General features: G+C 52.7%; 1 protein-coding gene across 1 annotated transcript; it reads right to left on the minus strand.

Moving 5' to 3' along the window:
• Window positions 1–482: 482 nt before the first annotated feature.
• On the minus strand, window positions 483–1490 carry LOC147965232 (uncharacterized). The gene has a single exon (XM_087530360.1). The coding sequence runs from the start codon at window positions 1488–1490 to the stop codon at window positions 483–485; it is 1008 nt and encodes a 335-aa protein (XP_087386486.1).
• Between the last annotated feature and the right edge of the window lie 16214 nt (window positions 1491–17704).

The following is a 17704-nucleotide window of genomic DNA, read 5'->3' on the forward strand; positions in this document are numbered from 1 at the left end:
ACTCTCACTATGCTACGTTATGTTGGATGTGATTAAGACAGTGTCACGGTTTCTACCTAGCATCTAAAAATATTGCCATCTCATCAGCGATGCCAATAGAAAATTATTTGGCACCGCTTCAGATTTGTGCAGCCAACTTTGCTCCACACATTTGAGCAGCCAAGCAGTAAAATACTAAAAGTTTATAGCACGAAGGAATTGGTCATCGGAACAACTAGGTGCTCCGAAGTCCGGTTCCATGAATTTTTCCTCTGGTATCGGCTTGGAAGTGCAGGGCATCGGTGCCAAATGTAGCAACAGTTGTCTTGACACCAGGGCCATTGCGCTTCAGAACCTCTATGCCAGATGGGAGGCGGCTGCGGATCCACTGCCACAAGAAGATACTAATTTTCAGGGGAAGGTGAATCTCCCAAATGGAGGAGATAGCCTCATAGCCAAGCAAGGGGGCGCTGGCCAGGTAGAGTGATTTGGTGGAGAATTGACTAGAAGGCTCTGGCGCGGTCATCGTCTATCGTGACTTCAAGCTCGTGGAGTGCAATATAGTCAAGCAACTCCTGCCAGTCCGCTTTCTCAGCCGGGCCAAAAGGTCTCCGGAACGCAAGCTGCCCTAAGTCAATAAGGGCAGTCGCCACGGAGATCTGCAGGGCAACCACGATGGAGAATAGGTCTGGAAAGCGGGCCGCATGGGGCATGTCACCAGTCCAACGAGTCAGAAGGGCAATGTTCATGCATTTGGAGGACATGATCACGAGTCCGCCCTGGTCGCGAGGTTTGCATATCTCAGACCGCCTGACCATGTGGTACTTCTGCTTATCACCCTCGCCGGTCCAGAAGAAACGCCCCTGAACGGTAGCAATCTCATGATGTAGGGTCTCTAGAAGGCTGTAGAAGCTCATGATGAATAATAGGAGGCTGGAGAGTGACGAGTTAATGAGCACCGTACAGGCCGCTTTCAAGAACCACCGACCCTGCCAGGGCTCGATACGGTGCTGGAGCTTCCCCACCGTGGGACGTAGCTCGGCCATCGTAAGCCTGGAGTCACAAATGGGTATCCCCAGATATGTCATGGGGAAACACCCGAGCTGGCTGTTAAGCCGCTCAGCTATGCTCTGTCGCTCGTCTTGGGCGTAACCCAAGACAATCACCTCACTCTTGTCGAAGTTGATCCGAAGGCCGGACATCTGCTGGAAGCACAATAAGAGGAACTTGAGGTTTGAAATATCACTCTCCGACCCCTCCACCATGATAATGGTGTCGTCCGCATAATGGAGAAGGGAAATCCCGTTACCTCCAACTAGATGCAGCACTATCCCCTTAATGTGACCTGCCGCCTTGGCCTTATCCAGGATGGCCGCCAGCGCATCGACAACCATGTTAAACAAGAACAGGGAGAAGGGGTCGCCCTGGCGCACCCCACATAAAGTGGGGAAGAATGAACCGATCTCCCCGTTAATGTTCACCGCGGTGCAACCCGAGGATACGATCTGCATCACCCTGGTCACCCACCTATCATCGAAGCCCTTACGGAGCAGACATTCCCGAAGGAAGGCAAGCTGACCGTGTCATAGGCCTTGTGGAAATCCAGTTTTAGGAAGACTTCCTTGAGGTGTTTGGCGTGCACCTCATGGAGAGCTTCGTGGAACACCAAGATTCCATCAAGGATATATCGGCCCTTGATGAAGGCCGACTGCTCAGGGTGAGTGATCCGGTCGGCAATAGGGGCCACCCTAATGGCGTACCCCTTCACGAGGATGCGGAAGATGACATTAATCACCGTAATCGGTCAAAATCGTCGAATGTCCAAGGCTCCAGTCACTTTAGGGATGAGAGTGACTACCCCATAGTTCAGTCGGGCGAGGTCAATGGACCCAACAAGGAACTCGTCAAATAGGGCCATCACCTCAGGTTTGATCACCTCCCAGAAGGTCTGGAAGAACTTCACTAGGAGGCCATCCGGGCCGGGAGCCGAGGAAGGGTTCATGCCCTTAACTGCCTCCCAAACTTCAGCCCTAGAGAACGGGGCCATGAGGGCCACGTTATCCGTAGGCGAGACGCAACAGTGAGATGGCCAAATGTCTTGCGCTAGTGCAAGACCTCCCCGAGGGGAGGCAGAGAATAGGTCTCTGTAGAAGCCGTCTACATGTGCCCGGATGTCCTCTGGCCGCTGTAAGAGGGTCGCTCCGTCCCACGGGAGGGGGATGGAGTTACGGCGTCTACGGCCATTAGCAATAGCCTGAAAGTAGGAAGCATTAGTGTCCCCCTTGAGGACCCAATTCTGCGTACCCCGCAAGCGCCAGTATGCCTCCTTGTCAGTGTAGATGATCGTGAGTTTCTTCCAAGTCGTATCTAAGCATCCATTTGTCTGCCAAGAGGCCAACGGCGTCAGCCCGCAAATCGAGGGCCTGGATGCCCTCAAGGAGGGCTTTCTTCCGCTCACGGATGTCACGGCCCCTGTTTGCACCCCACCCTTTCGTGAATTGCCATGACCGCTTGGCGCATAAATGCCAGGAATCAACGGCTGACAGGGCATGGTAGGGGGCATCCTGCGCCTCGCGCCACCTGGCGGGCACCGCGGCGGTAAATCCTGGCTGACGCAACCAGAAGGTTTCGAAGCGGAAGATAGGCGGTAGGGGTGGGCGCTCATTCTCCAACGAGAGGATTAGGGGGACATGGTCTAAAGCAATCCATGTAGTCGCCTGAAGCGAAGCTAGGGGGCATCGAATGTCCCACTCAAGAGAGGCGAAGACCCGATCGAGGACCGAGCGAGTCGGATCAACTTGGCGGTTAGTCCAAGTGAACCTGGCCCTGACTCGATCGCGCTCACGTAGCCCCATATCAGCGATGCAATCATTGAACATTTGCATTCGATGAAAGTTCACTAAATTATTGCCCTTGTCTTCTTCCATCCGGATGAGGTTTAAATCGCCGCCCACTACCACCGGTAGCTGGGCCGACGCCACCTTCCTACGGAGCTTAGTGAGGAAGGACTCAGAACAACGGTGATCGGCCGGTCCATAAACCGCATTGATCTCCCATTTGAAGTTTATGGCCCGCTCGAAGACCTCCATGCTAACAAAGAACTCGCCCGGTCCATGCTCCCCACCTCAAGAGTGGCATCCTTCACTCCTAAGAGGATGCTGCCCGAGTGGCCCATACTCCCACTAGAAGGGAGCCAGTGCCAGGCGAACAAGGAGCTCGGATTCTCAAGCTCTATCATGGAGAATTCTGTATTCATCGTTTCTTGAATGTCCACAATGTCGATTCGCTCAGTTCGCATGTATTCTATGAGTTGGCGGCGTCGACCATCTTGGCTGAAACCGTGGATGTTCCAGAATAGGGCTCGCATCACGCATCCATCGGGGGGCTGCTTGACCCCAAGACATGTGAGCCGCTCTGGGCGCGGAGGGCTCCGGTACGGGAGCGGGTGCGGCCCCGGATCTTCGCCGGGGCGGCCGCCGTGCAAGGAGGGGCGCTCAGGCAGCCCCGGATGGAGCTCCCGAGGAGGGAGGGAGACACGCACGGGCCTCGGCAAGCCAACCATCAAGGATTTCCCATGCACGGATGGCTTCGATTTGAACTAGCGGGGGGGCAACCTCCCCCCTGAACACTATGGCCGAGTCCGCTGCCACCTTAGCGAGGTGGCCAAGCGGAGCCGACTCCAAATCAGAAAAGGAGCAAGTAGCGGAGGTGGTCGGGATGGTCGTGGTACCTGACTCGAGGTTCCAGGCAGCAGCTCGGAGAGCGGCCTGCACGGGGATAGGCAGAGTCGGGCTACCCACCGGTCTGGCCGCCTCAATCCGAGCACTGCGGTGCGAGGAGGTCACCGGGGTCGAGGTCGATCTGCCCCTCCTGGAGTAGGCCGCAGTCCAAGGGGGAGGCGGAGGACCGGCCACTGGGGTGGTCGCCACCACCAACAGGCCCTCGGCAGCGGAGCACGGAGGCACCAGGGGAGGAGCAGGAATCACCGCACAGGGAGCACCAGAGGAAGGCGACAGGGCCGTAGTCACGTCATCCATCGGAGGCGGTATGACCGACCCCGTGACCGGACAGGCCTCCACCACCGGAAGCAGCGGAAGGGACGAGACCGGGGCCGGGTCTGTCACCCCTAGAGTCTCCACCTGGAGAGCGGAAGCCGCGGGGGAGGGCGGAGCGAGCAGAGCCGGGTCGGCCTGGGCGGGGGAGGAGGCGAAGATGCCAAGGGAGGAACCGTCGGGGGAGCGGGGCGAAGATGCCGGGAAGACCTGAAGCCTAGCGTCCGAGGCGTCGACGCTGTCATCGGGGGACGGGGGAGCCGCAGCGTGGGTACGACCCTCCCCAGCCCCACCCCTGGCAGCCGGCGCAGGAGGCTGGTCGTGGGGAGGGTGTCCTCGAAGTCGTCCTCGTCCTCGTCAGATCTAGGGGGTGACCATGGCGGGGGTCCCGGTCGCTGCGGTGGCCTCGGACTCATCCCCCATCTGTGCCGCCCCCCAAGAAGCTTTCGTCGATGCGGGGGAGACCAATGTGGTTGGTTGGCTTGGGGAAGATGCGGAGGTCGAAGCCCTAGTCGTTGAAGAACACTCGGATCGTGGCACGGAGTCTGGATGAGTCAAGGGATTTGACCTTGACCAGGACCTCCTCCTCCTTGCGGAGGGAAATCTCGTCGACCACCACCATGCTACCTCTTGAGCATGCGTTGGTTTTCCCTTAAAGAGGAAAGGGTTATGCAGCAAAGTAGCGTAAGTATTCCCCTCAGTTTTTGAGAACCAAGGTATCAATCCAGTAGGAGACTACACGCAAATCCCTCGTACCAGCACAAACAATCAAGAACCTTGCAACCAACGCGATAAAGGGATTGTCAGTCCCTTCACGGCCACTTGCGAAAGTGAGATCTGATAAAGATAATAAGATAAATACTTTTGGTATTTTTGTTGTATAGATTGAAAAGTAAATATTGCAAAATAAACGGCGACAGAAATTGGCAAGTTGACGGGAAAATAATATGATGGAGAATAGACCCTGGGGGCATAGATTTCACTAGTGGCTTCTCTCAAGATAGCTTAATCTACGGTGGGTGAACAAATTACTGTCGAGCAATTGATAGAAAAGCGCATAGTTATGAGAATATCTAGGCATGATCATGTATATAGGCATCACGTCCTTGACAAGTAGACCAAAATGATTCTGCATCTACTACTATTACTCCACACATTGACCACTATCCAGCATGCATCTAGATTATTAAGTTCATAAAAACAGAGTAACGCATTAGGAAAGATGACATGATGTAGAGGGATAAAATCAAGCAATATGATATAAACCCCATCTTTTTGTCCTCGATGGCAACAATACAATACGTTCCTTTCTGCCCCTGCTGTCACTGGGAAAGGACACCGCAAGATTGAACCCAAAGCTAAGCACTTTTCCCATTGCGAGAAAGATCAATCTAGTAGGCCAATCCAAACTGATAATCGAAGAGACTTGCAAAGATATTTAAATCATGCATATAAGGATTCAGAGAAGAATCAAATATTGTTCATAGATAATCTTGATCATAAACCCACAATTCATTAGATCTCGACAAACACCCCGCAAAAAGAATTACATCGAATAGATCTCCAAGAGAATCGAGGAAAACTTTCTATTGAGATCTAAATAGAGAGAAAAGGCCATCTAGCTAATAACTATGTACCCGAAGGTCTGTGGTAAACTAATCACACATCATCGGAGAGGCTATGGTGTTGATGTAGAAGCCCTCCGTGATCGATTCTTTCCGGCGGAGCGCCGGAAAAGGCCCCAAGATGGGATCTCACGGGTACAAAAGGTTGCGGCGATGGAAATAGGGTTTTGTGGTGCTCCTGGATGTTTTCAGGGTATATGAGTATATATGGGGAAAATAGTAGGTCGGTGGAGCCATGAGGGGCCCATGAGGGTGGGGGCGTGCCCAACCCCCTGGGGCGCGCCCTCCTGCCCCGTGGCTTCCTCGCTGCTTCCTTGACGTCCACTCCAAGTCTCCTGGATTGCATTTGTTCCAAAAACGATCCTTGCAAAAGTTTCATTCCTTTTGTATTCCGTTTGATATTCCTTTTTGCGAAACACTGAAATAGGCAAAAAAAACAACAATTTGCGCTGGGCCTTCTGTTAATAGGTTAGTCCCAAAAATAATATAGAAGTGCATAATAAAGCCCATTAAACATCCAAAACAGATAATATAATAGCATGGAGCAATCAAAAATTATAGATACGTTGGAGACGTATCAAGCATCCCCAAGCTTAATTCCTGCTCGTCCTCGAGTAGGTAAATGATAAAAACAGAATTTTTGATGTGGAATGCTACCTAGCATAATTTTTGAAGGAATTCTCTTTATCGTGGCATGAATGTTTAGATCCGAAAGATTCAAGACAAAAATTTAATATTGACATAAAAATAATAATACTTCAAGCATACTAACTAAGCAATTACGTCTTCTCAAAATAACATGGCCAAAGAAAGCGTATCCCTACAAAATCATATAGTTTGGCTATGCTTCATTTTCTTCACACAAAATGCTCTCACCATGCACAACCCCGATGACAAGCCAAGCAATTGTTTCATACTTTAGTAATCTCAAACTTTTTTCAACTTTCATGCAATACATGAGTGTGAGCCATGGCCATAGCACTATGGGTGGAATAGAATATGATAATGATGGGGGTTGTGTGGAGAAGACAAAAAAGGAGAAAGTCTCACATTCGCGCGGCTAATCAACGGGCTATGGAGATGCCCATCAATTGATGTCAATGCAAGGAGTAGGGATTGCCATGCAACGGATGCACTAGAGCTATAAATGTATGCAAGCTCAACAAAAGAAACTAAGTGGGTGTGCATCCAACTTGCTTGCTCACGAAGACCTAGGGCATTTGAGGAAGCCCATTGCTGGAATATACAAGCCAAGTTCTATAATGAAAAATGCCCACTAGTATATGCAACTTACAAAATAAGAGACTCTCTATCATAAAGATCATGGTGATACTTTGAAGCACAAGTGCGGAAAAAAGGATAGTAGCGCTGTCCCTTTTATTTCTTTTCTCTTTCTTTCTTTTTCCTTTGTTTGGGACAATGCTCTATTAATGATGATCATCACACTTCTATTTATTTACAACTCAATGATTACAACTCGATACTAGAACAAAATATGACTCTATATGAGTGCCTCCGGCAGTGTATCGGGATGGGCAATGAATCAAGAGTGACATGTATGATAAATTATGCATGGTGGCTTTGCCACAAATACGATGTCAACTACATGATCATGCAAGGCAATATGAAAATGATGAAGCATGTCATAATAAATGAAACGGTGGAAAGTTGCATGGCAATATATCTCGGAATGGCTATGCAAATGCCATAACAGGTAGGTATGGTGGCTGTTTTGAGGAAGATATAAGGAGGTTTATGTGTGATAGAGCATATAATATCACGAGGGTTGGATGCACCGGCGAAATTTGCACCAACTCTCATGGTGAGAAAGGGCAATGCACGGTACCGAAGAGGCTAGCAATGATGGAAAGGTGAGAGTGCGTATAATCCAAAGACTCAACATTAGTCATAAAGAACTCACATACTAATTGCAAAAATATACAAGTCATCAAAAACCAAGCATTATGCGCATGCTCCTAGGGGGGTAGATTGGTAGGAAAAGACCATCGCTCGTCCCCGACCGCCACTCATAAGGATGATAATCAAAGAACACCTCATGTTTCAAATTTGTCACACAACGGTCACCAAATTTGCATGCTATGGGACTTGCAAACTTCAACACAAGTATTTCTCAAATTCTCAACTACTCAACTAGCATGACTCTAATATTACCATCTTCATATCTGAAAACAATCATCAAGTATCAAACTTCTCATAGTATTCAATGCACTTTTTATGAAACATTTTATTATACCCATCTCGGATGCCTATCATATTAAGACTAATTTTATAGCCAAAGAAATTACCATGCTGTTCTAAAAGACTCTCAAAATGATATAAGTGAAGCATGAGAGATCAATAATTTCTATAAAATAGAACCACCACCGTGCTCAAAAAAGATATAAGTGAAGCACTAGAGCAAAATTATCTAGCTCAAAAGATATAAGTGAAGCACATCGAGTATTCTAATAAATTCCGATTTATGTGTGTCTCTCCAAAAGGTGTGTACATCAAGGATGATTGTGGTAAACTAATAAGCAAAGACTCAGATCATACAAGACGCTCCAAGCAAAACACATATCATGTGGTGAATAAAAATATAGCCTCAAGTAAAGTTACTAATGGATGAAGACGAAATAGGGGATGCCTTCCGGGGCATCCCCAAGTTTAGGCTTTTGGTTGTCCTTGAATTTTACCTTGGGGTTCCATGGGCAACCCCAAGCTTAGGCTCTTGCCACTCCTTATTCCAAAATCCATCAAATCTTTACCCAAAACTTGAAAACTTCACAACACAAAACTCAACAGAAAATCTCATGAGCTCCGTTAGTATAAGAAAACAAACCACCACTTCAAGGTACTATAATGAACTCATTGTTTATTTATATTGGTGTTAAACCTACTGTATTCAAACTTCTCTATGGTTCATACCCCCCGATACTAGCCATAGATTCATTAAAATAAGCAAACAACACACAAAAAACAGAATCTGTCAAAAACAGAACAGTCTGTAGAAATAGGTATCAAACGTATATACTTCCGTAACCCCAAAAATTCTGAAATAAATTGGTGGACGTGAGGAATTTGTCTATTAATCATCTGCAAAAATAATCAACCTAATAGCACTCTCCAGTAAAAAAATGGCAGCTAATCTCGTGAGCGCTAAAGTTTCTGTTTTTTACAGCAAGATCGCAAAGACTTTCCCCAAGTCTTCCCAAAGGTTCTACTTGGCACAAACACTAATTAAAAATAGAACCACATCTAAATAGAAGCTAGATGAATTATTTATTTCTAAAAAGAAACAAAAATAAAATTGGGTTGCCTCCCAACAAGCGCTATCGTTTAATGCCCCTAGCTAGGCATAAAAACAAGAATAGATCTAGGTATTATCATCTTTGGTTTTCATTTTTTTAGCGGAGTCATACTCGAATCCAGGAAGTTCTCTACGTTTCCCTTCATATTCAGAAATTTTTAGATCTAGAGAATCCAACTGCTTATTGCAAAGGGTGATCAACATATTCATGCGGTGAAGGTTTCTGCTAACACTCTTAAGAGGTTCAAGAGACTTTTGTAAAATTTTCGTTACTTCGCAAATCTTCTCAAAAACTTGTGTCTCTTCCTGGTTATTATGTGGACCCTTTTGTTGAGGTAGTGTTCCCACTATTCCCTCTATGATTTCATGTGCAATACCAGGATCAATTTCGATAAAATTTCCTTTGGCAACATAATCCAAGAGTTGTCTATGGGACATATTTAGTCCAAAAAAATTGCGAAGTAAAATTCTAAAACTCACCTCTAAGGTGCAATTATGATAAGATTCCATCATCGTATACCAAGCATCTTTTAAGTTTTTTCCTTGTCTTTGTTTGAAGTGAAGAAATTCAAACTCAGGAGACAAAGGAGCAGATAAAGGACTAGCCATGACGACGAAACAAACAATCTAACACACAAACACACCAGAAGCAAGCGGAAAGAGACGGGCGGAAAAAGAGGGTGAATAAAACAGCAAAGGTGAAGTGGGGGTGAGGAAAACGAGAGGCAAATGGAAAATAATGTAATGGAGGGAGAAGAGTTTGTGATGGGTACTTGGTATGTCTTGACTTGTGCGTCGATCTCCCAGGCAACGGCGGTAGAAATCCTTCTTGCTACCTCTTGAGCATGTGTTGGTTTTCCCTGGAAGAGGAAAGGGTGATGCAGCAAAATAGCGTAAGTATTTCCCTCAGTTTTTGAGAACCAAGGTATCAATCCAGTAGGAGACTACACGCAAATCCCTCGTACCTGCACAAACAATCAAGAACCTTGCAACCAACGCGATAAAGGGGTTGTCCGTCCCTTCACGGCCACTTGCAAAAGTGAGATCCGATAAAGATAATAAGATAAATATTTTTGGTATTTTTGTTGTATAGATTGAAAAGTAAAGATTGCAAAATAAACTACGACAGAAATTAGCAAGTTGACAGGAAAATGATATGATGGAGAATAGACCCGGGGGCCATAGGTTTCACTAGTGGCTTCTCTCAAGATAGCACAATCTACGGTGGATGAACAAATTACTGTCAAGCAATTGATAGAAAAGCACATTGTCGGTGTTCTGGGAACGGGGGTCCCCAGACTTGCATGCCTGCGGCCTGCGGTGTGGCTCAGGCAGGGGCCCAGCACGTCCCAACTTCATCAGCCCAAGATCAAGACCCTCGCGAGGGGCCGAGCCTCACGGGGCGGACGACGGGAAGCTTCCTCAAGAGCGGCCTCATCAGGCAGGCTCGCGAGGAGGCGGAGAGATCAATGCAGGGGTACCTTGCGAGGAACCCATGACGCAAGCCATGATGATCAAGGCCAGGCGGGCGCCAGGCGGGCGCCGGCCTGCGCAGGGTCCTTGTTTCCCCTTTGGTGCAAAGGGGGCAAGCACAGGCCAAGGCATTAGGCAAAGGTTACCATTCCGGTGCAACGAGACCAAGACCAGTCGGACGGCTGGACGGAGGTCACTGTGGAGCCCAAGACGGCGTCATCACCAGTGCTTTTGGCAGCCAAAGACCACCTTTGGTTAGGATAACTTGTACTATATGTTCCCCTTCAAAATGGCCAATTGTTGGCGCCCTTCCTGCTCATTATTTGGGGAGAGGCACAGGGCCTCTGTAAGTAGAGCTAGCTACACAGAGTAGAGGGACATCTAGAGATCTGGTAGAACCCTAGCAGAGAGAGAGAGAGAGGTGACGGAACTCACCCTAGCAGTTCACCACACCAGCTCAAGAACACCCCTCGCGAGGCTGTTCTTCCCTTGTACTATTCATACTCGACCCCTGAGGCAATCCACCACACCACACACTGGAGTAGGGTATTACACCACAACGGTGGCCCGAACCAGTATAAGCCTCGTGTCTCTTGTGTTGTTCATCATTTTCATCTTAGTTCGCACGAGAGGATCGGACGAAGATCGGTAGGGGAGAGATCTCCACGCGCACCCTAGTGTTCGAACCTTAAGGGCTGCGGAACCCGAAATCCGACATTTGGCGCGCCAGGTAGGGGTGCGCCGGAGTCCTCCCTCCTGACGACCCGCTCTCCCCCAACATCGCATCCCGCCCTCATGGCAGACAACGCGCCGCCCACTCCAGCAACAGATGTCGACACCGGGGCAAGGGGGCTCCGGGCCTTGGCCCGCGCCTTGTGACACGTGTAGTGCCGCGCAAGTTCAGGCCTGAGACGCCGCTGTGCTACGACGGCGCGACTGACCCGACGATTTTCCTCCTGGCGTGCGAGGAGGCCGTCCTCAGAGCCGGGGGCGACGACCGGGTGATGGCCAACTGGTTACCCATGGCCCTCACCAGCATCCCACGTGCGTGGCTCCTCCACCTACCGACGGCCTCTGTCACCTCCTGGGAGGAGCTGCGTGACCTCTTCCTCGCCCGTTTCGCCGCACCAGCGCCTCCCATCGTCGCAGCTCTCCTGGCTGGCTCCCAGGCACCACCCTCAAGCCATCACGTCAAGCCGTTCACCCGCCGGATCAGCACTGCCTCCAAGCACTGAGAAGCCCCCCCCCCCGGGCTGGGTGGTGCCCAAGGCCGATCTAACCTTCGACTCGGAGGACCACCCCTTCAACCCCATTGGTTCGGGCACGCTCCCGATGCTGTGCACCCCCACCATCTGCCAAGTGGCCGTCACCAGGACCCTCATCGACGGTGGTGCCGGCCTCAACATGCTCTCGGTGGAGGCCTTCAGCCTCCTCCACGTGCCGCTGGAGCGGCTCCGACCCAGCAGGCCTTTCTCGGGCGTCGGAACCAGTTCCACCGCCTCGTTGGGACAGATCCGCCTCCCAGTGACCTTCGTCACCTGCGACAACTTCCGCACGGAGCTGATCGACTTCGACATCGCCCCCATCAGCCTCCCCTACAACGCCATCCTCGGCTATCCGGCCCTGGCTTGGTTCATGGCAGCAACTCACCCGGCGTACAACCTCATGAAGATGCCTGGGAGCAGCGGCGTCCTCACCGTGTCAGGAGACAGAAGGGATGCGTTGCAGGTACTCTAGCTTGTTTTCAGGGCGGCCGCGGTGGTGCAGCCCACTGGCACCGACGCCCTTGAGCCCAAGGGGGCTGCGCCGGCTAAAAAGAAGCAGTTGTTCACCCAAGACAAGGCAGAAACCAAGCAGGTACAAGTCGACGAGGACGGGTCCGCTAGCGCCACCTTCACCATAGGGGCCAACCTCGAGCCCGAGCAGGAGAAAGCCCTGATCGGGTTCCTGCGTGTGAACAAGAAGGTGTTTGCGTGGGAACCTGATCAGTTAGCAGGGGTCCCAAGGGAAGTGATTGAGCATCACCTCAACGTGTGCCCCAATGTGCGCCCCGTGAAGCAGAAGGCAAGGCGGCAGTCTACTGAGAAACATGCTTTCATCGTTCAAGAGACCCGGAAGCTAGAGGCGGCAGGAGTTATCCACGAGGTACGCTATCCTGATTGGCTGGCTAATCCGATCGTTGTGCCGAAAAAGGGAGGAAAGGAGCGCATGTGCTCGACTTCACCAACCTCAACAAAGCCTGCCTGCAGGACCCATTTCCGCTCCCCCGCATTGACCAGATAGTCGACTCTACCGCAGAATGTGACCTATTGTGCTTCCTGGATGCCTTCTCGGGCTATCACCAGATCAAGATGGCAGTGGAAGACGTGGAGAAGACTTCTTTCCTAACCCCATGTGGGGTGTACTGCTATACGTGCATGCCATTTGGGTTGCGCAACGCAGGCACAACCTTTCAGCGGATGATGCACATCGCTTTAGGCCGGCAGCTCGAGAGGAACGCTGAGGCTTACGTCGACGACAGCATGGTGAAGTCTCGGGAGGCAAAAACCCTGATACAGGACCTGGAGGAAACCTTTCCGAGCCTCAACGAAGTGGATCTACGGCTCAACCCGGAGAAATGCGTGTTTGGAGTCCCCTTGGGCAAGCTCCTGGGCTTCCTAGTATCCCACAGGGGCATCGAGGCCAACCCGGAGAAGGTCAAGGTAGTCGAAGACATGAGCCCACCAAGGACCCTCAGACAAATGCAGAAGCTCACCGGGCGTGTAACTGCGCTGGGGCGTTTCATCTCCAAGCTGGGGGAACGAGCGCTGCCCTTCTTCAAGCTGATGAAGAAAAAGGGCCCCTTCGAATGGACTTAAGAGGCCGACAAGGCATTCCAAGACCTCAAGAGGTACCTTACCAGTCCACCAGTGATGGTAGCTCCGCGTCCTTGGGAGCCCCTGGTGCTCTACCTTGCGGCCACCCCCTACTCCGCTAGCGCAACCCTGGTAGCGGTCAGGGAGGAGCGTTGTGCCAAGGCCGCATCGACCGTCTGAACTGAAGCAAAGCAGAGCCAGGAGGGCCTCCCGAAGGCCGCAACCGCGGCTGGAAAGGAACAGCCGCAGCAGGAGAACGCACCCGGAGCAGGAGAGGCCCCTTTAGGCGACCAAGCACTGGGAGCTCTGTCGTCTCAAGAGACGCCTTGACCTCTGGAGGACGCAAGCAGCGCCAGCACCCTCAACCTCGTCGAGCATCCCGTGTACTTCGTCAGCATGGTGCTACGGGACGCAAGGGCACGGTATCCCATGCCTCAAAAACTCCTCCTCACGCTACTAGTGGCCTCACGCAAGCTGCGCCACTACTTCCAAGGACATCCCATCAAAGTCGTCTCAGCATACCCCTTGGAAAGAGTGCTCAGGATCCCCAACTCAGCTGGAAGTGTTGCTGAATGGAACATCGAGCTACAGGCATTTCAGCTAGAATTCAGTAAGACCAGAGTCATCAAGGGAGCCGCGCTAGCGGATTTTGTGGCAGAATGGGCAGAAGCGCCGGGTCTCGAGGAAGGCGAAGACCGATCACTTTCCCCGGGAAGTGAAGCACCGGATGGCTGGGTCATGTACTTTGATGGGGCATTCTCCCGACACGGTGCGGGAGCTGGCGCAGTGCTCGTATCCCCTACCCAGGACAAACTCTACTACGCCGTGCAACTTTGCTTCCAGCACGAAGAAAAGGTCTCCAACAACATAGCGGCGTACGAACGCCTAATAGCGGGCTTGAAGGCCGCAACTGCCTTAGGGGTGAAGCGCCTCATCATCAAGGGCGATTCGCAGCTCCTCGTCAACTTCTCCAACAAGATATACGAGCCAACGGACGAGCACATGGAAGCCTACCTCGCTGAGGTTCGCAAGATGGAGAAACAGTTCTGGGGACTGGAGTTGCAGCATGTGCCTCGCGGCACCAATCAGGAGGCTGATGACATTGCCAAGAGGGCATCTAGGCGGCTGCCTCAGGAGCCTGGCGTCTTTGAGGAGCGGCTCTTCAAACCCTCGGCGGTGCCGTCGCTGTCGAGCACGGTCCAACCAAGGGAGGAGCTCCCTCAGCCGCCTGCCTCACGAGCCCCGGTCTATGGCCCAGCCTCAGGGGCACGCCTGCTCCTAGCATTAGAGCCTCAGGAAGGGTGTTGGATCCCGGAGCTCAAGAACTACCTGATGCAAGGGACTCTGCCAGAGAATGAGGAGGAAGTGGAGCGTGTGGCGCGGCAGGCCACGTCTTATTGCATCAGGGATGGAGAGCTCTACAGGAAGCGACCGAATGACATGTCCCTACGTTGCATCTCCTGAGAGCAAGGGAAGGAGCTACTGGCGGACATACACGGTGGAGACTGCGGGTACCACTCATCGTCACGGACCCTCATCGGCAAGGTGTTCCATAGTGGATTCTATTGGCCCACAGCACTCAACGACGCCGTTGAGCTTGTGAAGGCTTGCGAGGCCTGCCAGTTTCACGCTAAGAAGATCCATCAGCCTGCGGGGGGTCTACAGACTATACCCTCTCATGGCCGTTCGCAGTTTGGGGGCTCGACATTCTGGGCCCGTTTCCTCGGGCGCCAGGGGGCTACCGCTACCTCTACGTCACCGTGGACAAATTCACCAAGTGGGCTGAGGTGGAAGCCGTCCACACAATCCCGGCAGGCGTAGCGGTCAAATTCATCAAGGGCCTCGTGAGTCGATTTGGGGTGCCCAACCGCATCATCACCGACAACGGTTCACAATTCACCAGTAATCTCTTCAAAACGTATTGTGCTAACCTTGGAACGCAGATATGCTATGCTTCAGTAGCACACCCCCGGAGCAACGGCCAGGCCAAGCGGGCCAACGCGGAGGTTCTGAGGGGCCTCAAAGCTAGGACCTTCAAGAAGAAGCTGGAAGCCTGCGGCAGGGGCTGGTACGACGAGCTCCAGTCCGTGCTGTGGTCAATCCGCACGACAGCGACCAAGCCGACTAGCGAGACCCCGTTCTTCCTCGTCTACGGAGCAAAGGTTGTTCTCCCTCACGAGGTCAGGTGTCGCTCCGCACGGGTCCTGGCATTCGACGAGGCTCAGCAGGACGCCATGCGGGGGACGGATCTCGTGCTCGGGGAGGAACACCGTCGGGAAGCCGCACTGCGAGCGGCAAGGTATCAACAGGCACTACGGAGATACCACTGCCGCAACATCCACCCCAGGACCCTTGAGGTAGGGCATCTTGTGCTCAGATGGGTTCTCTCTAGGGAGGGGCTGCACAAGCTCTCTCCCATGTGGGAGGGCCTGTTCAAGGTTGTTCATGTTTCAAGGCCTGGCTCCGCACGCTTGGAGACTCCAGAGGGAGTACCGGTCCAGAACGCATGGAACATTCAACATCTCCGGAGGTTCTACCCCTGAGCGAGGCCTAGCGCCTAGGAAAGGCCCAGTGCCTATGAAGAAGGCCAATGCCTGTGAAGCTATCGCGTTTTGGGAAAGGCCCAGTGCCTGTGAAGAAGGCCAATGCCTGTGAAGCTATCACGTTTTGGGAAAGGCCCGGTGCCTGTGAAGAAGGGGAATGCCTGTGAAGCTGCTGCGTTTTGGGAAAGGCCTAGTGCCTGTGAAGAAGGCGAATGCCTGTGAAGCTGCTGCGTTTTGGGAAAGGCCCGGTGCCTGTGAAGAAGGAAAATGCATGTGAAGCTTGCCTCCCGTGACACTCTCACGTAATAATGAGTGGGGCTGTACACGCCCCGGAGTCTCCGGAGTGCCGCCCTTGGGCCTCGGGGGCTCCCGCCCACGCCCAGTGGCAGCACTTAGCTTAGCGCTGGTGAGAAGACATCGAAGACTAGAATAGGTGTCGGACGCGGCTTTCCCATTTGCTTTCTGCAGTTGGCTTTTTTATCCCCGTTTGAAGTTTTATTGGAGTTGCTGACGTTCCTGCCTTGTGACTCTTTGTCTTTCTCGCTCGCTTGCCTCGTTTTCTCTCGCACAAGTCTCGCGAGGGAGTCGCGGGCGCCCTCGCGAGTGTTTTCTGCCCCGATTGTTCGGAGCTTCCCTATCCGAGTCCTCTGCGGGAGCACCCCTCCCAGTTCATGCCCCACGGGCATCGCGACACGAGCGCAGGACCTAGGCTGATTGCCCCCATAACCAAGACCGTAAGCTACCCCTCTAACTAATCCTTGCAGGGCATGAAGCGCACAGCGAGGCCTCAGCCTCCGGAGGCGAGGGCCGCGTCAAGCTCCACCAAGCTCAAATGACTCCCGCACATGGACACACAGCACAAAAACATAGCGCAGAAATGGCAAAAGCAACACGACACTTGACAGCAACAGTTCTAACACGCCCCCACGGGGCCCTTTACTACCTTCTTCTTACGCAGGAAAGGAAGGAAACAAAATGGACACGACTTGTCCAACAACAGCCTACAACAAAAGCTCGATCTGCTCCTGGGGTTCAGGCGGACGCCTCCTCTCGCTTCACTAGGGCACGGCGGCGGGTGGACCCGCTGCCTTCACCCAGGCGGGTGTGACGGTGCGGGGGCTGGTTGCGACCACCGCTGGAGGAGCTGCTGCCTGAGGAGGAGTCGCCGAAAGTTGGCGAACCCCGAGCACCGCCGCCTGTACGCCAGTCGCCATCTTCATCCTGGTCAGTGTCGGGGCTGGGCAGGCGGCCGCGGTCGTCGTCTTCAGGGCAGCACCCGGCACGGCGACCATCTTCCCCAAACATCGTCACGTAGAGGGTGGCGTCGCCATCGAACTTGAAGTACAGGGTACACCACTGGCCCAGGCCTCGCGTGCAGGCAAACGTTTGCCAGCCGCGCATCAGGGCCTCGTTCCCAGAGATGGAGACCTCCAGCGAAACCCAGGAGGCCCTGCTGCAGCAGCCGTCTGCCTGGAGCCAGAAGCCGCACCGAGCGCTGGCCGGCAGTTCATCTACGAAGAAACGTCGGAGCTGGAGCCGGGAGCTGGATGGGTCCGCCGACCACACGACGAACTCCGGCAGCACCTCCGCAGAGCGGAATCGTGGACTAGGGGGGCGCACACCCACGGCGTGCCCCCCGTCGGCAACCAGGCACTCACCACCGCGCAGGGAACCGCCTCCATGACCGCGGGAGGCTACCACAGGGACCGTGGTGTACTTGCGAGGGCGGCCTCGGCCGCGCTTGGTCGGGGGAGGGTCAGGCCCTGCCCGGGGGGCCTTTCCTTTCTCCGCGGCCAAGAATCTCTTTGGGGCCATGGGGACGGCGATTAGCCAAGAAGAAGGAGAGGAGCAACAAGAAGGGATGGAC

This window comes from Triticum urartu, chromosome 6A, assembly GCF_056163025.1.
Source record: "Triticum urartu cultivar PI428250 chromosome 6A, HENAU_Tu73, whole genome shotgun sequence".
Classification (NCBI taxonomy): Eukaryota; Viridiplantae; Streptophyta; class Magnoliopsida; order Poales; family Poaceae; genus Triticum; species Triticum urartu.